This window comes from Podarcis erhardii, assembly GCF_964252035.2.
Source record: "Podarcis erhardii genome assembly, chromosome: 8".
Lineage (NCBI taxonomy): Eukaryota > Metazoa > Chordata > Lepidosauria > Squamata > Lacertidae > Podarcis > Podarcis erhardii.
Genome location: NC_138499.1, coordinates 37,984,431 through 38,007,275, shown reverse-complemented (window position 1 = coordinate 38,007,275; position 22,845 = coordinate 37,984,431). Strand labels below are relative to the sequence as shown.

General features: G+C 43.3%; 1 protein-coding gene across 4 annotated transcripts; it reads left to right on the top strand.

Annotated features, from left to right (window-relative positions):
- Positions 1-3,046: 3,046 nt before the first annotated feature.
- On the top strand, positions 3,047-22,617 carry UBXN2B (UBX domain protein 2B). 4 transcript variants are annotated; one of them, XM_081874541.1, is made up of 10 exons: positions 3,047-3,463; positions 5,433-5,536; positions 6,092-6,142; positions 13,985-14,150; positions 15,276-15,362; positions 16,275-16,384; positions 18,087-18,224; positions 20,792-20,953; positions 21,130-22,442; positions 22,492-22,617. In XM_081874541.1, exons 1-9 carry the CDS (start codon positions 3,302-3,304, stop codon positions 21,290-21,292), a joined length of 1,143 nt encoding a protein of 380 aa, XP_081730667.1. In that variant the 5' UTR covers positions 3,047-3,301; the 3' UTR covers positions 21,293-22,442; positions 22,492-22,617. The 4 variants fall into 4 exon arrangements, with proteins under 4 accessions (XP_081730667.1, XP_081730669.1, XP_081730668.1 ...); XM_081874543.1 differs by having other exon boundaries at positions 3,054-3,392; XM_081874544.1 differs by lacking the exon at positions 3,047-3,463 and adding an exon at positions 3,502-3,702.
- The last annotated feature ends 228 nt before the right edge of the window (positions 22,618-22,845 follow it).

Genomic DNA, 22,845 nt, shown 5'->3' with positions numbered 1-22,845 from the left:
ATGCTTTGTAACCACATTTTAAGTGGGGAGCGAAGGAAAAACAAAGAAGGGACATTAGAGGGGTGTGCAGAGAAGCAGCTGGCTAAGAATGCAGGAGAGGGATTTAACGGGAGGGAGGAAAGAAAGGCAAAAGTTTCCCCCCACCCAAGCCAGCCGTCTCTCTCTCTCTCTCTCTCTCTCTCTCTCTCTCTCCCCTCCCTCCCTCCCCCTCTCTCGCCCTCCCCCCCTCTCTCCCTCCCCCTCCCCCCTCTCTCTCCCTTCCCCCCTCTCTCTCCCTCTCCCCCAGCAGCACCGGAGCTTGCCTGGAGGGGAGGGGCTTTCCCTGCTCTTTGTTCCGTTTCAGCAAACACAGCAACGAAACAGAGCAGGGTGGGCAGTAAGACCCTGAGGCAGAATGCAGGAAAGCAGCAACTTCCTCTTTTCAGGTTTCGCTTCTCCGTGCAGCGTGCAGCGCCGCGATTTGATTTTTGCATGATTTTTCGGCTCCAGGGACCACACATTCGCTCTATAACACGCACAGACATTTCCCCTTCCTTTTTAGAAGAAAAAATCTGCGTGTTATAGAAGGAAAAATACGGTAGTGTCTGGCAAAGGTCGATAGCTTATCTCATTTGAAATGGGATACACTTCTGCAACAATGAAATAAAACACAGAACTCTTCTTATGTCTGAAAAGTGTCCCCATGCTAGTAGTATCAGCAAAGACTTATGGGAAATCAGCTATCAGTTATTTGCAATACAGGATCCACTATTTTGGGCCAATTTCCTCTGGATTTCTCTGTCCCAATAGTTAAATGCCTCTCTGTGAAACACACCCTTTCCCCTTTAAAATGTGTCCCTTGCAGTCCAAGATAGCAGTAAAATATCAATTTATTTTAGGAACGGAAGCCTCCATAACCTGTTGGGTGCCTATCTGAAATTATTCAGTGAGTACTAACAACATCTATAGTACAAACAGACCAGAACCAACATGGTGTATAATTCTGAAGCAGCCTTCTGGTATTGAACCACCAAGAATTTGATTTGGCAAATATGTGTTCTTATTTTCAGTGAGCCATAGGAAAAACAAACATGGTAAAGAAAAAAGTAAAATGGGTCAACACCTCCAGCCATTTAAGTGCTATTTCAGCACCACCTAGTGGCAAACTGTTTCTCTGTAAAAAGGGTTTAAAAAAGATAGATGCAAGATATTGTATTGGAGAGAAATGATAGCAATTTACAAAAACAAAAAAACAAAAAAAATCAACAAAAACAGTTTAAAATAACAACATAAAACATTTGCAAAAATAATTAAAATCAACGATCAGCTAAAAACCAGTTTATAGCACCTGCCAACATTCTGTAAGTCTGAATAGACTTTTTTTTTTAAAAAAAAATATTTATTAGAGTTTTCAAGATTAATACATTGTAACAGAAAGAAAAAACAGAAATACAAATATACAAAAATTAAAAACAATTTAAAAATAAGGAAAAACAAAAAGAACACGTATAAATTCCATTTATATATTTTCTTTTACCTTACTTTCCAGACCTCCTACCACCCTTTCTTATATTCCAATTCAAATTGTTTGTTCAGCAAATCCTCACCATTAAGTCTTTTACTTATTTCAGATTCTTATTTTCTATCTCTTAAGCATTACAGCTGAAAACCACTTAGTTACTATCCAACATCACACTAGCATTCCTTAATTTTACAGTGTTTCTGCAAATAGTCTTTAAACTTCTTCCAGTCTTCTTCCACCGACTCTTTTCCCTGGTCTCGGATTCTGCCGGTCATTTCTGCCAATCCCATGTAATCAATCATCTTCATCTGCCATTCTTCCAAAGTGGGTAGATCTTGTGTCTTCCAATATTTTGCAATGAGTATTCTTGCTGCTGTTGTCGCATACAAAAAGAAAGTTCTATCCTTCTTTGGCACCAATTGGCCGACCATGCCCAGGAGAAAGGCCTCTGGTTTTTTCAAGAAGGTATACTTAAATACCTTTTTCATTTCATTATAAATCATTTCCCAGAAAGCCTTAATCCTTGGGCACGTCCACCAAAGGTGAAAGAATGTACCTTCAGTCTCTTTACATTTCCAACATTTATTGTCAGGCAAATGATAGATTTTTGCAAGCTTGACTGGGGTCATGTACCACCTATAAATCATTTTCATAATATTCTCTCTTAAGGCATTACATGCCATAAATTTCAAACCGGTGGTCCATAACTGTTCCCAGTCAGCAAATATAATATTGTGTCCAACATCCTGTGCCCATTTAATCATTACAGATTTCACCGTTTCATCCTGAGTGTTCCATTTCAGCAACAAGTTCTACATCTTTGACAAAATCTTAGTTTTGGGTTCTAACAATTCTGTTTCTAATTTCGATTTTTCCACCTGGAATCCAATTTTTTTATCCAATTTATAAGCCTCCATTATCTGGCAATAATGAAGCCAATCTCGAACTTTGTTTTTTAATTTCTCAAAGCTCTGCAATTTCAATTTGTCTCCCTCTTGTTCCAGAATTTCCCAATATTTTGGCCATTTGGACTCCATATTGAGTCTTTTAAAAGCTTTCGCTTCCATTGGTGACAACCACCTTGGAGTTTTATTTTCCAATAAGTCTTTGTATCTTATCCAAACATTAAACAATGCTTTCCTGACAATATGGTTTTTAAATGCTTTATGTACTTTGACCTTGTCGTACCACAAATATGCATGCCACCCAAAAGCATTATTAAATCCTTCCAACTCCAAAATGTCTGTATTCTCAAGAAGCAGCCATTCTTTCAGCCAGCAGAATGAATAGACTTGCCTAAACAAAAATCTTTTCAGCAGGCACCGAATACAGTGACAACACCTGCCGGACGTCAATAGTCAAGGGAGTTCTAAAGCGTGGGCGCCGTCACACTAAAAGATCAATTTCTTACAAGTGCAGAACGAATATTCTGTGGCACCTGCAGCAGTGCCACTTTCGCAGATCGAGGTTATGGGGCGAAAGAATAATAATTATCATTTATTAACCGGAAGCAAGATTGGCCGCTGCACCCTTTTTTTTTTTTTTTTTTTTGGGCACCACCTGACCCGATGGAGAGGGACGGGGCAACGAAAGCAGACTGCGCACGCGCGCACGGAACGGAATGGGGCCAGAGTTCGAGGCTTAGCGAGGGGCGCCCGAAGAAGTGGTCCAGCTCCTGATATCTCGTTGCCATAGCTACACGCGCTGCCGGAAGTGCTCCTCCATGGTCCCGCCCAGCTCCCCGAGCCTCTCCGTAGAGCAGAGCTCGGGCTCCTGGGAGAGATTTCTTGGCCGCTGAAGATGGCGGACGGCGGGGCGAGCGCCGAGCAGCAGGAGGAGCAGCAGCAGCAGCAGCAGCGAGAGAAGGCAGAGGACGAGGATACGGGACCCGGCACGAGCGGGATGCGGCGGGAGAAAGGGCCCCGTGGAAGCGGGCGGCCCCCTACCGTCAGGGACCTGCAGGTACGGGGAGGGGGAGAGAGCCGTCGGTGTCGCCTCCCCTTCCTGGGAGTCGCTCCGCCTCGAAAACCGACGGTGGAGGTGCTCCAGAATGGCCAGCCAGGGTTGTGTAAGAGAGCAAGCTGGGAGCTGTCGCTTTCTGGGAGAGTTTATAGCAAGCAGGCATTATTTCTTGGCAGCCGCCGTGTGCTGTCCCCGCACCTTCTTTTCCTCGCAACTGATGGCGACACGCCTTGCCTTAGGTAAAACCTCCGCCGAGCTCGCCGTGTTGCCAAACACGGGTTGTACCGGGGGGGGGGGACTGTTAAATATAGGTTAAGAGCTGGAAATGTCGTTTCCTCATCACTCCCTAGTGAAATGAAATCGCATGGGGAAACTGCTCTGACAGTGCATTCCTCTGCATGCCTTTTCAAAAGTAAGCGTCGCTTGCTCCCCGGTAAGAGAGTGCATCTGGTTTTGGCTGGGAATATTTGCCTCAACAATTCAAGTTTGTGCTTTTTTTGCACACCAGGTCAGACTCCAGGAACGATTTTCCGAAATAAATCAAGGTAGCCATATAGAGTTGCCTGTTGATGTCAATCTCTTATCTAAAGTCTCAAACTGTGATGTGTTATTTGTGGCTTCACAGTTCTGTGTAGCATTAAAATGTTTATGAAAAACATGTTCTTGCCCTAAATTTTGTGCCCTCGCCCTGAAGCAGCTTGTCATTGAAACGGCATCTGGCTCTCTTCATAGAAATGTTTGTTGTTTCTAATCCAGATTTTAAAAATACATTGCAGTGAAACATCAATACTCGGGGAAACAAAATTAAACTACAATACTTTAGGTTTTCAGTGTAGAAACAAACCATATAGCAACATTTTCTTTGTTTAATTTTTGCTTCTTATTCTTTGGGCCACTTGTATTGATATTAATAAGATCTATTATGTAAATTACATGCAGCTTTTTTACTCTCACATCTTTGCCAAGTGCAAACCCACATCCACCATTCATTGAAAACAACAGAGAGGGCAAAAAATACACATGCAAAAACACAGCAGGGACATATCTGTGGGGATTCGAGCCCCACATTAGGTGAAAGATTCCTGCATTGCAGGGGGTTGGACTAGATTACCCTTGTGGTCCCTCCCAACTACAATTTTATGATTCTATATAGCAAAGCTCATTATATTTCTGCCTCTTGCTTGGACTTCAGTATATATTCTAGAATAATTGCTTAGACATATCATTAACTTCCACTGTGTCTACAGCAAGAAATGAAACCTGTGGCCCTCAGATATTGCTGGACCATTGGCCCCGCCCAGCATAGCCAATGGTCATGGAAGATGAGAGCTGTAGTCCCCAGTTCCTGGTCTAGAAGTCAGTAGAAGTTGGCCTAATTTGCTTGTCATGTTAAACCATAGTTTAAAGCAAACTATGCTGAAAACAAACCATAAGCCCAACATTAGACAGCACCACACTTGTGGTCAGCAGGAGTTAGAAGAAGCACCATGCACCAACATGCTTCTCTTTCATTTATATTAAATTAAAAATGGTTTTATGTAATATGTGAGCTAGATCATTGTGTCTAAGCACATTCTTCTTGTTCACTTATTACATTATCCTTACTATACTGTTTTATTCTGAAAGTAAAATATACTTTTGTTTTATTCTGAAAGTCATATAAGGAAAGGACTTATAGCTGTCATGAAGAAATGTTATTAATTGTTGTGCTATCAAGTGTTGCTCTTTTGTGACATTAGTAATTTTTACTGGGCAAACAGCTGTTCTTTCAGCATATGATTGGGAAAAAATGTTATTTTTTAAAAAATAGTTCTCATAACCATGCCTGCCCAATGATCTGCATATTTGACCAGTATGAATTAGTCACCTCTCTTTTAAAAGAGAACTAGATGTAGAATACATGTAGAATACATGTAGTTAGTTTTTTGGGTCTGTAGACATTGACTAAAGCATCTGGTGTTTGGTATAGCTGGCATTGGCTGGATTGTATGAAGATGAAATGAAAAGACAACCGTCTCATTCTGAGAAACCAACAGCTAGAGTGAGCAGTCATCCGAGATTACCAGTGCAAAGGTAAATAAGGGCTTTTATTATTTTTATGATACTGTCAAACAGTTCAAATTAACTGTGATAGTTCCTATAAGTGTGGATTTCAAAAATGCAAATATTAAGCAAGCATTTTAAAAATGTAAAGGAGTCTCTTCCTAAATCCCTGAAGACGCAATCCTATGTACACTTGTATGGGAGTAAATTCCATTGTGCACAGTGGTACTTTTTTCCAAGAAAATGTGCATTGGATTGCAGTGTGAGTTGCTGTCTTTCATCAGGGAACCAAAGGGCCATGGAGAACCTTCTACATAAGATCTACTGAAATGCATGCAAGTTGATGAGCAACACTGGGGCAAGGTGATTATAATATAAAATTTGTTGTAGACGGGTTCTTGTACAGCATTTGCATGCTATTCCTTTATTATAGCAAGAGTCTTCTAACTTAGATTTGACTGTCACAGCCTATGAACTCTACAGAGGTTGGATATCACAAATTTATTTTCAATATAAAAAAAATTAAGATTGGTGGTGTAAAATTAATGGAAGTTTAAATGAATATTTCTTGGCTGACTTCTTCAGAAGCTTGCGAAAACCAGAAAGAAGTATGAGTGATGACAAGGATAACAAAAGGTACCATAAAATAAGCATTTAATTGATTTATAATATTCATAAATAGTGTGTTTAAGTTTTTATGTTCCTTTTCCCCTTGAACTTTTCTTGTCTTTTTATTATTGTTGTCATCATCCCCAGCTGTAATAATACAGTGGTACCTCGGGTTACATACGCTTCAGGTTACATACGCTTCAGGTTACAGACTCCGCTAACCCAGAAATAGTGCTTCAGGTTAAGAACTTTGATTCAGGATGAGAACAGAAATCGTGCTCCGGCGGCGTGGCAGCAGTGGGAGGCCCCATTAGCTAAAGTGGTGCTTCAGGTTAAGAACAGTTTCAGGTTAAGTACGGAGCTCCAGAACGAATTAAGTACTTAACCTGAGGTACCACTGTAGTTGTCATCCTCAATTGTTGCGGATCCTCTCACATTGAACGTGGGGTTAATATCATAAGCTAACATGAGAAGAGACAGTGGAGGTATAATGGCTTTGAGGGCCTCCACAAATTAGTCTAATCCTCTTCTAAAATCATCTAAGTTGGCAGCCATCACTACCTCTTGTTTGAGTGAATTCCACAGTTTAACTGTGCTGTGTGGAAAAAGTACTGTCTTTTGTCTATCCTGAGTCTTCCAGCATTCAGCTTCATTGAATGGCTGAGTTTTCATAAATCATACACAATTTTATGCCCACCCACTCCCGGCTTATTTGACTATTTTTCTTGAAAACAAAACAAAAGTGCCAAATGCTGTTACCTTTCATCATGGAGTCGTTACTCTTAAGTTTGACTGGGTGCCCTGCAATACACCCTTCCAACTCCTTTGATTCTAAACGATGGTGCTTTTTTGTTAGTAGGAAATAGTGACAGGATACGTGGTTGCTGGCATCTGTCTGTGTTGAAAGACAATGGAGTTCTCGTCCAGGGGTGAAATCAAATCACTGGAGAATCGCAGCGCCCGCTGTGGCTGCAGAGACTGGTAACTTGTAACTGCTGCCTCTTGCATTGTTTTTGCTGAGTTAGCAAGCCTGGGCAGTGTGTATGGAGAGCCAGGGCTGCCCTCTCAGCCTCACTAATGTGGTCCAAAGGAAAGCAGAGCAATACATTTGGCACCAGCTTGACTGTAGGGCTTGCTAGAAGGAGGCGTACAAGATGCCATCCAACTGTCTTAGGAACTCCATTCCAATTTTTTTAAGAGTTTACTCCTTAGCCTTTTCTTCCTCTGAAGATGCCCCATAAGGCAGCAGGTAGAATAGGTTATACACTCATTCTTTATTTCTAAAATATGCTTCCTTAAACCAACATCCAATATAAGATGCACATCTTACATGTTGGAGGTATAAAATCAAAGTATGAAATAATTGGTCTAATTTTTCACCTTTCTTCAGTGTTTTGTTTTTGTGTGGTTTCGTCTCTTTGTCTCTTTGTCTGTGGGCCATAAATGATATCTCAATAGCATCTTGGAACCTGACACAGGTGCAAACACCCAGTCGTGATTTTTGCATGCTGTCAGATTTCTCCAGTTCTTCAGCAGCAACCTGTGCCCAATCACTTAGTGTTGCTGAGGATCTTCTGGTCTTCAGAAAACTTTGAGGACGGATGGGGTTCAGGGAATTCCCTTGTGTGAAGCTCCCTTCTATTTGTGCCAGGGTTGTGTGGAGTAGTCCTGCTGAATCACAGCCAAGATGTATCCAATGCAGCATTCTGTTTCCACAGTGGCCAGGCAGATGCCTGTTACAATCCCAGAAGTAGAACCCACAATAGCCCTCTCCCACTTGTGGTCCCCAGCAACTCAGATTCAAAGGCATATTGAATGCACCCTATTATTTTTATGAATATCTGGACATCTTAAAGAAGTACAGATAAATTTGGTGTTCCTGACTGTTTCAAAACTCTCTCAATCTTTTAACATCACTGTCAGGGAACTGCCATCGGAGAAAGAGGTGGTGGATAAGTTCCATGAGAATAGGAGAGAATCTGCGGCAGAAGGAACCAGCAGGGGGAGTGCAGGAGTCACAGCGGAGGGGAGGCTCTGGGATACTTCCAGTGACGACAGCGAAGAGGTAACAAGACCCCCGTTAGGAACTCCCACCCTGCGCCGGAAACTGTCACGCAGAGAGTCACGAAAGCGCATGTCTGTCAAACAGCTTTTATGTTGGCGTAGGTTCCGTAGACGCCCACTGTCAGATTCTACCAGCGACTAACGGAGTCATGCTTTGGGGAGCTCCGTTAGTGCCTAGGTTGGGATGACCAGCCAAACCCCAGAGGGATCAAGCTTTACGCACAAGCAGCTCATTATCCCATCACAGCAATCTGACAGTCTCTGAAAGCAGCTTGTGCAAGCAGAGGGCATCATGAGCGAACCAGCTGGAACCGGAGGTGCAGGAGCTGGGGCTGGAGGAGGTCCAAGCCTGGAAGACAGGTACAGGGCGTTGGAGGTCCAGCTCGCGCTGCAAACGGCGAGGCTCGAGGAGAGGAGGGCTCAAGATGCGGATAAAGGGAAACCCACCCCACTTGCCAGAAAGGTGCCTGGATTGGTGCAGAAATTTGGGGGGGATCCCAGGAACTATCAAGCCTTTAGGACAGAGATGCAATATGCTCTTAACCTACTGTTTGATGACTTCCCTGATGAGAACTCTAGAGTGGCGTACGTGATCGGCCATCTAGAGGGAGGGGCGAGGGACTGGGTGCGGCCCCTGATGGCAGCCAATAATGAAATCTTAAAGGACACTATGAAGTTTTTTCGCGCCATGGACTTGATGTTTTCCAGTGAGATTGAGCAAGGGGTGGTGCGGAGGCAGTTAATGGCGTGTAAACAGGGGAGCCGATCTGTACGTGAGTACTGGACTGAGTTCAGCATGCTGATTCATAGACTGGGGTGGGACCTTGCGAGTGAACCTATTCAAATGCTGTTTGAAGAAGGGCTCTCTCCGGCAGTGAAAGATGAACTTTCCCGGGCGCCCAGGGCGGAGTCTATGGATCATCTGACTAAATCAGCGCTGTCCATAGGAGCGCGCCAGGAGGCAAGGGCTTTGGAAAAGCGGGAAGGAAAAGGGGAACGTTGGAAGGATTTCCGCATTCCAGAGATTCCGGAGCAGCCTTTCCCGCCAGCAGAGCCGATGGAAATTGGAACAGCGCGCGCGCGCGCAGTTTCAAACACCAGTGAAGGGCGGAAGAAGGAGGGGAAGGGCGCCAAGAGATGTTATCTCTGCCAACAGCCAGGTCACTTTGCCAGAGTCTGTCCGCAAAGGAAGGAATGGCAAGGAATGGCGGGAACTGTTGGGGGGAAGGAGGAAGGAGAAACAAGCAGCGAGCAAGTAAAAGCCAACGCCTGGCTGCCAGCATCAGGGCACCGCAGTCAGGCAGAGGAGAAGTGAATGTGCCCACGCCGGAACCTCCAAGACCAGCGCTTGTGATAGAGGTGTTGCTGGAACTGTCCAATGGACACCCACTAAAGATAAAAGCGCTATTGGATTCAGGCAGCTCCTGTAATTTCATGAGTAAGGAGTTTGCAGCTGAACACCAGATACAGACTATCCCATTAAGTAAGCCTTTGCAGGTTACCACGATTGATGGGAGGGAACTGTTGGGAGGAGAAGTGAGCCAGCAGACTGTTCCAATGGTAATGAGGGTGGCAAGACACACAGAACTGATAGCGTTTAACGTAGCCACTTTGGGAGGAGCTCCCATTATTTTGGGAATGAGCTGGCTAGCACTACACGATCCTCTAGTAGGTTGGCATCAGAGAGTGGTTTCCTTTGGATCAGCACATTGCCTAGAACACTGCAAAGAGGGAGAGGTTCAGGCAGGGGCCAGGGCCACTCTAGCAGGGGTGGAAGTGATGGGCAAGGGCAAGGTGCCACCACAATATGCTGACTTGATTGACGTCTTTAGCGAAAAGGAAGCAGATAGACTGCCCCCCGCACAGACCCTTTGACTGTCAAATTAACTTACTCCCAGGAGCACAATTGCCAGTGGGCAAGCTGTATGCAATGTCAGACAGTGAAATGCAGGAGTTAAGGGAGTTCATTGACAAGAATCTCAAGCGAGGTTTCATCAGAGAGTCACGAGCGGTGGGGGGCAGCCCAGTGTTCTTTGTGGACAAAAAAAACACGGGCAAACCGAGGCTTGTATGTGACTTCAGAAGCCTAAATGCAGTGTCAGAACCAGTGACTTTCCCTATGCCTAGAATTGATGACATTCTGACACAGGTGAGAAAAGGGAAAATTTTTACCAAGCTGGACCTTAGGGGGGCATATAACTTGATACGTGTGAGAAAGGGGGATGAGTGGAAGACCACTATGTTCACCCCCTTGGGGGCTTTTGAGTATTTAGTTATGCCTTTCGGATTACAAGCGGGCTCCGCCTGCTTTCAATCATTCATGAATCACGTCCTGGGGCCACTGCTCTACAAGAACTGCGTAGCGTTCTTAGATGACGTCCTGGTGTACTCAGCGAATGAGGAGCAGCATGTGCGAGATGTAAGAGAGGTACTGAGCAAGTTGCGAGAAAATCGGCTGTGGGTGAAACTGGAGAAGTGTCAGTTTCATACCAGGGAGGTGGAATTCCTGGGGTACCGGTTGTCTGACAAGGGGTTGGCCATGGATCCCAGCAAGGTTCAAGCGGTACTGGAATGGAAAACACCAAAGACCAAGAAGGACGTGCAAAGGTTCCTGGGCTTCGGAAACTTCTATAGGAAGTTCATCAAGAACTTTGCTCATTTGACAGCGCCTATCACGGATTGTCTTAGTAGCAAAAAGAAATTTGTTTGGACGGAAGAAGCGCAGCGGGCGTTCGAACGCTTAAAGCAGGCGTTTGCGTCGGAAGAGCAACTGTTGCATGTGGATCTACAACAACCAATGAGAGTGGAGACTGACACGTCAGACCGAGCGGTGGGGGCCGTTCTTCTCCAGCCGGGAAAAGATACGTCTGAATGGAGACCGTGTGCATTCTTCTCGCGGAAGTTGAACAAATCCGAGAGGAACTACACAGTATACGACCGAGAACTGCTCGCCATTCATGAAGCCTTCCGGAAATGGCGGCACTTGCTGATTGGGGCGCAGCACAAGGTTCAAGTCCGAACTGACCACAAAAATCTGGAATATTGGAGAACAGCCCGAGTGCTGAACCAGAGACAAGTACGATGGGCCCAGGAGTTCTCCAAATTCCACTTTGAGATTCGTTACGTGCCCGGATCCGAGAACGTGAGGGCGGACGCTCTTTCCAGGAAACCTGAGTACTTAGAGGGGGAGGGAGCGCCCGAGGCAAGGCATGTAATCCCTGAAGACCGCTGGGTGTGTGGGGCGGCATTGGTGGGGCAGAGGGAACTGATGGAGGGTACTGAGAACGATGAATACGCCCAAGGGAAACTCCGGAGGGCAGAGGAGAACACAGGGGGGTTTGAAGAAAAGAACGGGGCGTTGTATTACAAAGGGGCACTGTACATACCCGACGGGGAACTGAGGGGCAGAGTACTCAAGCAGTTGCATGACAGCCCCACCGCGGGACATTTTGGACAGCACAAAACCATGTGGTTGGTTACCAGGGAGTTTTGGTGGCCCAAGGTGAGGGAGGACGTACGGGAATATGTCAGGGGTTGCGTCAGGTGCCAGCGAGCAAAAGGAGAGAGGGTGGCGCCAGCGGGGCTATTACAACCCTTACCCACGCCCGAAAGGCCATGGGAGGCAGTATCCATAGATTTTATGACGGACCTGCCAAAATCCAAAGGCAAAACAGCTGTCATGGTGGTGGTAGATCTATTAACCAAGATGTGTCATTTTATAGCTTGTTCACATGCAGTCACAGCGGAGGAAACCGCCAAGTTGTTTGTAGAACATATTTTTAGGTTGCATGGCGCCCCCTTGAGGGTTTTGAGCGACAGAGGGAAACAATTTACTTCCAGGTTCTGGAGGAAACTGATGAGCTTATTACACGTAGAACTCAATTTCTCAACTGCTCGGCACCCAGAAACCAATGGGCAAGCGGAAAGGGCAAATGGGATTTTACAACAATACCTGAGGTGTTATGTAAAAGACAGAGAAAATGATTGGGTGGATAAGTTACCTCTAGCAGAATTTGCCTACAACAACGCGGAGAACGTGTCCACAGGGATGAGTCCCTTTCTGGCAAATTATGGGTGTCACCCCCGGGCATTCCCAGGAGAGGGAGGGGAGAGGTGGAGCGTGCCGGCGGCGGAATATTTTTTTGAAGAGATGGAAGCGATCCACCATCAGCTTCAACTTAACTTAGAGAAAGCCAAGGAAGAATATAAGAAGCAAGCAGACAAAAATAGGAGGGAAGGTGAAACCATAAGGGTGGGGGACCGGGTGTGGTTATCCACCCAAGGACTACCGTTCAAAGGAGGGTGTAAGAAATTGAGACCCAAAAGATTGGGACCCTTTGAGGTCATACAGCAGGTCAACCCAGTAGCATTCAAACTCAGGCTGCCCAGTCACATGAAGTTACACCCAGTATTTCACAGGTCATTACTGTCGCCGTACCGAGAGGGACGTGAGTGGGGGGAGCATGAGAGAGAGGCCACCCAAACGCCCGTGATAGAAGAGAGAGAGCGCGACATGAACGTGGCAGGAATCATTGATTCCAGGTGGAAGGGGAATCAGGTGGAATATCTGGTAGAATGGGAGGGGGAAGTAGAGTCGGAAAACACTTGGGTACCAGCAGAGGTAGTCAATGACGAGGTTTTAATAGAAACATTTCATCAGCGTTTCCCAAGAAAACCGCAACCCGTGGCACGATTTAGAAGGGAACACTTTGGTACCACCGATGAGGAAGGAGAGTTTGAAGGGTTCCCTGAGTCAGGGGTGGGTGAGGAAGCCGACTCAGACGAAGAAGAGGAAGACGGGGAGAGAGACGGTACGCCGTGGCTAGAAGTGTTTGAATCCTCGGACGACGAGGAGAGTTCCTTCAGGGGCTTTCCGTCCTCACCGCCAGTGGGAGAGGAGGCGGGAGGGGGTGAAGGGGGCCCTGGGGGGGAGGTGGATGTCAGGGAACTGCCATCGGAGAAAGAGGTGGTGGATAAGTTCCATGAGAATAGGAGAGAATCTGCGGCAGAAGGAACCAGCAGGGGGAGTGCAGGAGTCACAGCGGAGGGGAGGCTCTGGGATACTTCCAGTGACGACAGCGAAGAGGTAACAAGACCCCCGTTAGGAACTCCCACCCTGCGCCGGAAACTGTCACGCAGAGAGTCACGAAAGCGCATGTCTGTCAAACAGCTTTTATGTTGGCGTAGGTTCCGTAGACGCCCACTGTCAGATTCTACCAGCGACTAACGGAGTCATGCTTTGGGGAGCTCCGTTAGTGCCTAGGTTGGGATGACCAGCCAAACCCCAGAGGGATCAAGCTTTACGCACAAGCAGCTCATTATCCCATCACAATCACATAAGCTGTAATGTGGTTCTAATCAGAATATGAAAAAGTCAGGAAATTATATAGTATGGAGGGTGGCTTTTGTTAAAATGAAGATATTAACCAGAATAATATTTTTTCCTAACATTACCTGGTAAGGTTCTTCCAAAAATATTGATTCCAACATGAAGTGAAAATAATTCCAATATAAGGCATTAAAAAGCTTCAGGGATTAGATATTGTACGTAAAAATAAAAACTTAATTTCTAAATTAAAAACTTGTTGAAGTTATTAAATGTCTATCTTGCCCTTTCTCCCAAAGGAAGTTCCCGACTTAGAGAGCTTACAGTTGAAAGCAGGGTGGGACAGCCTAAGCCACTTTCCCATCTGAAACAGAGTGCTGTTTCTAGCACTGCACAAACTAATGTACTTCTGTTGGAAAATTTCTTAATACTTATGACCAACAAATGCTGTATGCTTTCTTTCTTTTTTTAAAAAAAAGATTTTATTCAGGTGATTCAGAATACAGAGGGCTCAGTGTTGTTGCCTCATCCAATAATATAGCATCCAGTAAAATTGTCGCTGAACTTTTCAAAGAAGCAAAAGAACATGGGGCAGTCCCATTAGATGAAGTATCAAGAGCATCGGGGGATTGTCATAAAGCTAAAGTAAGTGCATGCAATCTTTTTTTATGGGAAAAGCACAATTGTTTTAATGCAAAAGTGCTTTTATTTAACAAGTATAGCACTTGATTCCTTTTCTAAAATTATTTTTAATTACTTTCATTACAAAACATGAGCTGAATTTAGAGAGGCAGCAGGTAAAGTGTACTCCAATTCATAATATTTGCCTGCTTTAGACAGCTTTTCTGCCAGACAGGAATTGACAGCAATTAACACTAGATGCTAGTTTCCCAGGTTTGGAGGTTATGGGAGAGGGTCGTGTGAAAAGAAAAGGTGCGGCTCCAGTATCTTTTGTACTGAAAATAGTATGGAAACACTGCCTACAATTGAACACAAATTCTAAACTAGTCCACATGATATGGTAAATATCACTTTAGCAACTACTATCCATTTCATTACATTGAACAAAATGAAAGCCACTGGATATAGTAGATGGTGACCACCCCCAGGTTCATGTTCAAACAGTGTGCGCTGGCACATGTCCCTGACAACTACTTTTCATACTTTGCCTGATTTGAGCCATTGCACCAGCCCATACTATATGCTAACCATTATTTAGAACTCAAACCAGGTTGCAGATTTAATTCCCCCTACGGGCTAGCTGCCTACTCCTGCATTGCAGTGGGGTTGGACTTGATGAACCTCAGGTCCCCTTCCAATTCTGCTATTCTATGATTTATTAATTTCCAGATTCCCAACAAACAAGCCATAGTTTAGAGCTGCTTGTCTGCTTTTTGTTTTTCTGTCTGCTTAGCACTTCTTAAATCTACTCCTATCTCTGTGGAACAGGAACTTCTGGAGGTGGAGTAACAACTGGGACACTGGTTTGCTTTTCAATTTGAGCATTCCAGAGCATACTTTGCAATCCCACTTCAAACTATGCTTTCAGATCCTGTTTTACTGGTTGATCAAAACAAAATCATTTGTGTCACTGACTTTTGCCAGATCTTTCCCGCCCCTGTGAAAACTTTCTTTCTAAGCTGCAGAGTGCATATTTTACTTAACTAAATAGTGATCTGTTAAAATTACTAGTAGTCAGTTGGTTTAAAATAAATGCAAGTAGTTACTGCAGTTCTGTAACTCAGACCTGTATTTTAAATATTTTATTAGTCATTTTCTGGTGGTGGATACAGACTGGGGAAGTCAACTATGAAGCGCTCTGAATATATCTATGGAGAAAATCAGTTTGGACAAGATGTAAGTATAAATACGATGAACATAATTTCCTGTTACATGCAAGAGATAATTAACTTTAGGAACCCTGTCTGCGTAACATATGACATACCCAACTGCAAGAGAAAATCCTAATAGCTTGTTCCTTATATCATCAATATATACCTAGATAATTTTATAGAACCATAAGTTTCATTTGACAATTCCCATGCAGTGAAGAGAGTGACGCAGTCCTTGCTCATAAAGAGCTACAGAGGCACAGCAGAGCTCTTCTGGACACTGAGTTGGAGCTAATGTGTCTTTGATTACATTCTGATGGCATAAATTCATAGGCAAGTGCAACACATTCCTTTTAGACTATGGGTTGTATCCAATGTTAGTTCTACACATAGTACGCATAGTAGATGCATTGAAATTAATGGACATAACTCACTTGGGTCCATTACTTTTAATGGGTCTACTCTTTGAAGGCAGCCCCGTTTAGGGAAGCTTTTAGTGTTTGATGGACTATTATATTTTAATATTTTGTTGGAAGCCACCCAACAATATTATTATTATTACAGTGGTACCTTGATGCGAACGGGATCCATTCCGGAGCCCCGTTCTCATCCCGAACGGAACGCAAGATGCGACGGCACGTCTGCGTGTGCATGGGTCGCATTTCGACGCTTCCGCGCATGCGCGTGTTGTCATTTTGAGCGTCTGCGCATGTGCGACCGGCGAAACCCAGAAGTAACATGCTCCGTTACTTCCGGGGTGCCGTGGAGCACAACTCGAACGCGCTCAACCCGAAGCACATTCAACTCGAGGTATGACTATATAGCTGAATAGAATGTTTAATATTATAATACTGGAAAACAAACCAAGATGAATATAATGATCAAACATCTGGTGTTACTTTTTTACATTTTCAAAGTACATCTGATTTATTCATAGGTTCAAATTTTACTTAAACTGTGGAGGAACGGTTTTAGTTTAGATGATGGAGAGCTGAGATCATACACGGATCCAGTGAATGCAGAGTTTCTTGAGTCTGTTAAAAGAGGGTAAGTTTATGGTATTTGTGACTATAGGAATACATTGCTTCCAGTGCAGTAGAAGAAACTGCAGCTGGAGAGGAAATCCAAGAAGCCTCAGTAGCTAAGTAGAAGTCCTAGGGTCAATTAAAGAGATGCTGCTTGGTTTGGAACACTCCCTTTTCCACAAGGTCTTCTGTTTTAAGTGATGGCCTTAGCAGTACCTAGGCAAGGCTTCAGTGGTACCCTAGACAGATCCATGCAGGAATCAGGCTAGATCATAAGACCTGACTTCAGATATTGTTTCAGCAACCAAGTCTCAAATAGAGCTGCAGCTTCTATTTTGTCTGTCTTTGAAGAGAGGAGCATCTTAATTTATAGTGGCCTAGTTTGCTTTAGTAGTAATTGACTCTGATGGAGCGTAGGAGGCTGTGGGTCCACTAGGGCAGAGGTTGGGAAACCTCAAGCCCAGGGGCTGAACATGGCCCTCCAGGCCTCTGTCTCCATCCCCAGGCTGTGTCCCATACCAGCCCCATTCCTCACCCTCCTCAAGTGCTTTCTCCTGGTTGAAATGTAGCCTTGAACTATGATAATGCATCCTACTTACCTGGATAAAGAGACAAGCCTCTTAGCTGCAATATAGCCTACTCTACAAAGGTGAGAGCTGCATCTCTTTTTTCCAGCCTCACCCACAACTGGGATGCAGCTCCTTCAAGGTTGCCCATGAGGCAATGAAGCCCTCAGGCTGTAAAACGTTCCCCATTCCTGCACTAGGTCTGAGGAAGGCAACATGGCGTCCTCACCCTGTAGAGGTATTGGCACAACCAGCTCTTCTGGTGAAGTGTTTCTGTTTGGCTGTTTACATCTTGAACTGGGAGCAATTCCCTCTCCAAATCTCCAGCTGAACTGCTTGAAGAAGAGTTTTATTTTTTTAAGAGTGAGAGATTGGTCTCAGGATCAGAGGGTTTAGCATTTGGAGCACTAGCCCATTTTGATAAAGAAAGCATAAATATTTAGGGAAGGGATGGTAATTTGCAACCAGCTGGCACCAAAAACAAGCTGTTTCCAGACCAAAGGAATAGATCACAATTATCAGGGAAGTCCATATATCCCATAAATGACACGTGAGGAAGCGTGTCTATTATATATGTTGCTTTATGGAAAGGGTTGGTTTTGATAGAGGGTTTTTTGTATTAAAAATGCACCAAAAAGGATTTTCTCTTATTAGGGGCTGTATCATCCTCAGCCACTGAATAGGATATGAATACCCAGCCCTGTAACATTGTGATGACTCTTCTAGACAGTCTTTTATTTTCAGTCTGTGGCTGCAACATGTAGCAAGTGAAGTACATATAATTTTGCCTTTCTCCCCCTGCCCCTTCCTGGCCATAATTTTGCCTGTAGCATTTCTTATGTGTGCCTGATTAACAGCACAATACTATACATGTCTACTGAAATTAAGTCTCTTTGGTTCTTATTCTGTGGTAAGCGTGTATAGGATTATATCTTAAACAAGCCATTTTATCTGCATTGTGGAATGTATGTGCTGATAACAGAGAAGATTAGAGTGTAGTGGATCTGAACTATTGTTGTTATCATTATTTCATATTTTAATGACGTGATCCAGACAAAATTGAATACTTTTCAGTTTTATCACTTGCTCTTTATGCTCTTGCATAAATCAATAAACTTGCTTAAATTGGATATTTTCCCTTTTGCTTCTGCTGTTAAGAGAGATTCCTGCAGAACTTCAGCGTTTGGTGCATGGAGGCCAAGTTAATCTGGATATGGAAGACCATCAGGAGCAGGAATATGTAAGGCCTAGATTGAGATTCAAAGCTTTCAGTGGAGAAGGCCAGAAACTTGGAAGGTTAATTTTTTTTCAAAATCCTTGGTTTATAAAAATACAATTATCTTGTATTCTTGCCATTGATACAGTTGATGATTGGAATATAAAATACCAAAGGCCATTCTATTATCTTCCCCACCCTGCTGCTGAAAACCACATTACCTCAGAAATCTATTGGGGACTTTATACCAGTAGTGAACAGGGCTCAGAGCTACAGTCAAACCTCAGTTCCCAAATGCCTCCCTTTTGGAACGTTTCGGCTCCTGAACGCCGAAAACCCAGAAGTAAGAGTTCTGGTTTTCGACCGTTTTTCAGAAGCTGAATGTCCGACGGGGCCTCCGCTTGAGTTCAGGAAGCTCCTGCAGCCAATCAGAAGCCGTGCCTCAGTTGTCAGACCTTTCGGAAGCCGAATGGGCTTCCAGAATGGATTGCGTTCGACAACCAAGGTTTGACTGTATTGCCCTCTTGCTCATGCAGACCCATGTCTGACATGCATTCATTCCATTTTCTTTTGCCCCTCTTTTATCTGTGTCTCTCTTCCCCAAATACATCCTCCTTCTCACCTCTTGCTACCCCATGCAGCAGTTAGACTGGAAAAATAGCTTCCACTGGCAGCTGTGAAACCTATTATTATTATTATTATTATTATTATTATTATTATTATTATTATTATTATTTTGCCTAACTGCTATGTTGGGGGGGGGGCTTAACACTCTCCTCCTTGTGTCTCCTCACAAGGGTCTCCTCCTGCCCAACAAACAGCAATTCATTGCTGAGTGGAAGGGGAGGCAGGATGAAAGTGTAGGCCCTGCTGGCTACATCTGGCCTACAGGCTGCAGGTGCCCCACCCCTGCTATAGGTCTTCTGCATGCTATGCAGACTATATGCTTCTCACTTGCCACCCCATTCCAACAGTTTGTTTTAATCTTTTAAGTTAATCTTAGCATTTGTGTTTGGTTACCTTACAAAAGCAATTAGACTAAGGATTCTCAGTGGGACTGAGTAAACATGCATAAGATTGGGCTGTTCCTCATTTGGAGCTTTTTTCCTCCAAGCTAATGGTAATTATATGCCTGGCATTGCTAAGTGAAATACATTCAATTGCTCTGCTGTTTTAAACTGGTTTCCTTTATTATTGAAGGCTGGCAGGTTATGGATGTTGGGTTGGATCTAGATTTCCCTGGAGCAGAGTTCTGCTTCAAGGACACTCTGCTGGAGGAAAAGGACTAGGAATTTATTTTGTCAGTTTCTTCTTCCTCTTGAAAAACTGTTCCAGAGGATTGGGGGACCCTCTGGAACTATGTTGTAAGTATAGTGGTACGTCGGGTTACGAACTTAGCCTGAAACCGTTTTTAACCTGAGGTACCACTTTAGCTAATGGGGTCTCACACTGCCGCCGCGCTGCCACTGCACGATTTCTGTTCTCATCCTGGGTCAAAGTTTTTAACCCGAGGTACTACTTCCAGGTTAGCGGAGTTTGTAACCCAAAGTGTTTGTAACCCGAGGTGTTTGTAACCCAAGGTACTACTGTAGTTCTTGGAGCTGAAGAGGGAATTGATGAAAATTGCCTTCCCTCTGCTGGAATGGTAGTTCTTCCATTAACAGACAGAGCCTTTTTCTGTTTGCAGAAGGGCATGTCTGAACATCTTTTTATGGCTGTTGGAAGTTTACATATACTGGTCCAGAATATGCAATAGCACTATGTTCTGTCAGTGTTGAGATTTCTTACTGCTTTCTGACATATTATACAATAATTGGCACTGTGCTTAATTACAAAATGCAATGTTAGAAGTGTGGAGAGGTGCAAAGAAGGGCTAATTTGTCCGTAGCTAGGGCCGCAATTTGGACGGTTCTGCCAGGGGCGCAAGATCACCTAGCTATGGGTCTGGTGGTAGAGCATCTGCTTTGCATCCAGGACATCCCTGATTCAATCCTCAGCATCTCAGGGTACTGCTGACAAAGGCTACTGGTTTGAAACCCTAGAAAGCAGCTGTATATCAGTGTATACAGTACTGAGCTAGACGGTCTGACTTGGCATAATAAGACAGTTACGTATATTCTTATTTTATTTTATATTTTGTGAGTGTAGATTTACAGTGGTACCTCAGGTTACAGACGCTTCAGGTTACAGACTCCACGAACCAGAAATAGTACCTCAGGTTAAGAACTTTGCTTCAGGATGAGAACAGAAATTGCAGCGCTGCAGCAACAGGAGACCCCATTAGCTAAAATGGTACCTCAGGTTAAGAACAGACCTCCAGCACGAATTAAGTTCTTAACCTGAGGCACCACTGTACTTATAACCAGTCCCTTAAACGACTGAAATGTTTTTAACATCCAGTTCAAATCCTTTTCTTTGTATTAAACAAATGCAATAGCACAAAATTTAACTAATTACGTTTTGATGAATTGTATAAGGTACTGAGGAAGGCAAGAGAGCATTTTTAGAAGGCACCCTTGCACTCTCTTTGTAGACACATTCATTTGCAAGTAAGCCCCACTGACTTCAGTGGTACTGGTTGGCTTGTAGATAAAGTCTTTAACATTTCAACTGTCTTTCAGCTATTTCTCTTGTTTCTTAATTTTAGCCTTACACCTGAGATTGTCAGTACACCATCTTCCCCAGAGGAAGAAGAAAAATCCTTCCTTGATGCTGTGGTTCTGATCGATGACTCTGTGCCAACAACTAAGATTCAGATTAGGCTAGCAGATGGAAGTCGTTTAATACAAAGATTTAATCATACCCATAGGTAAGCTTAACTGTTTAACTGTACTGAAACATTGGATCTTAGTTCCAGATTATCACAACTTGTCATCTGAAGCTTATTGCAGTATTTGGAGCTGATGAGTGGTTTGTTTTTAAAGTGCAGAGCATATTGTATTGATCCAAAGACTAAAATCTACATTGTTATACTTTTGTCAATAGGATTATAGATATTCGGAACTTTATTATCCAGTCTCGCCCTTTGTTTGCCACCACTGACTTTGTGCTTCTGACTACATTTCCACACAAAGAGCTTACAGATGAAAGCCTGACACTACAAGAATCAGATATTCTGAACACTGTGATTCTTCAGCAGCTAAAGTAAATCTTGAGCCTTTCAGTGCAATATCGCTTCTGTGAATGGATAATGTTGCATATTGTTCCTCAAAAATGCTTCCAAGCAAAAATGCTTCCAAGAAAGGGGGAAAAATGACAGAGGAAAACTAACCGTTCCCACTTTAATGGATCAATTGGCATTTAGTACTGTTCTGTCTTCCAGTGATAATTCGTCTGAATTGGAATTCAGAGATATGCTAATAAATATTAATTGATTTTTGTATTCTTTCAAAACAGCCTGTATAAACTGGTGTGAATTCAAGTACTTCTTTTATTGGGTGGGGGTGAGGTGAGGGTTGGGGGTAATTTATAAGGGTGCAGAAGCCATTTTTGTAGAAAGAGAAAGGGCCTCTTTTCTGGTAAGACTTGAACTGTGGAAGAATTTTATGCTGCATCAGCTAACAGCCATTAAGAATTTAGGGTTGCAATCCTATGCTCCTTTATTTGAGAGCAAGCTCATTGATCTCATTGGGATTTTCCTCTGAATAGACACTAACAGGATTACACTATTTTATCAGCTGAGATATGTGTATGCCCCATCGTATGAAATATTGGAAATATTCTGTTCATAGGTTGTCTTCCACATAATCTAGCATAATATAAACACATTCTTTAATCTAGTGCTAGTGAGATATTTGGCCTGTTGCGCAGCTCTTATGTCTGGGAATTCAACAATATATGGTGGGACGCCACTGTCTCTGCTTAAATAGAAGTCCAATTTGCACCTTATCGTATTCAAATATCTGGCCAATATGTTGCTTGAAGTAACTTAAAGTTTTAACATAAAGACAATTTGACCAATATCATTTCTATACAGATTTTTAATAGTTAGCTTAATTTGAATCCTGAGACTCTTTTTAGAAAAGTAGTCTTTTTGGAGAACCTTTATCTATATATCTCATGCTCAGTATTATTTGATTGATGAAAAATGGCACTTCCAGTATAGCTTGTTGCTGTTTTTCAAAGCAAAAATGAAGAAGGGGGATACATTAAGAGAAGTGTGTCTTACGTCAAAATTGGTGTGTAGGTTTTTTTAAACTATAAATATTTTTTCTGACTAATTTTGTGCTGGTCGACCATGTTTTTTTCCTTTTGATCTGTATAGCAGCTTCCCTTGAAATTCTCACACGTGTGTGTGTGTGTGTGTGTGTATACACACACACACACACACACACACACATTTCAGAGTTACAAACATTTCAAACAAATATTTGAAAAGGTTTAGTAGAACTTGGGGGAAGATTTTGTAAATCTAATGTCTGCATGATTGACCCAATTACAAATTCTCCTGTGGTAATCAATAAAAAGAATGTTGTTTTAACTATATGGCTTCTACATGTTTTTCATATTTCATTTTCTTAAAAAAAAAAAAAAAAGTGGAAATGTGCCTGTGTCTGAGTATGTGCCTGCTGCGAATCTGAGGAACACGTAAGTGGAGCCACAACACAGCTAATGGGTTTTAAGTTAACTTTTTGAAGACAATGGTGCTTGAGTGTAACCCATTGTAACCCAAGTGTTACCATTCAGATGAACTAGGTACAT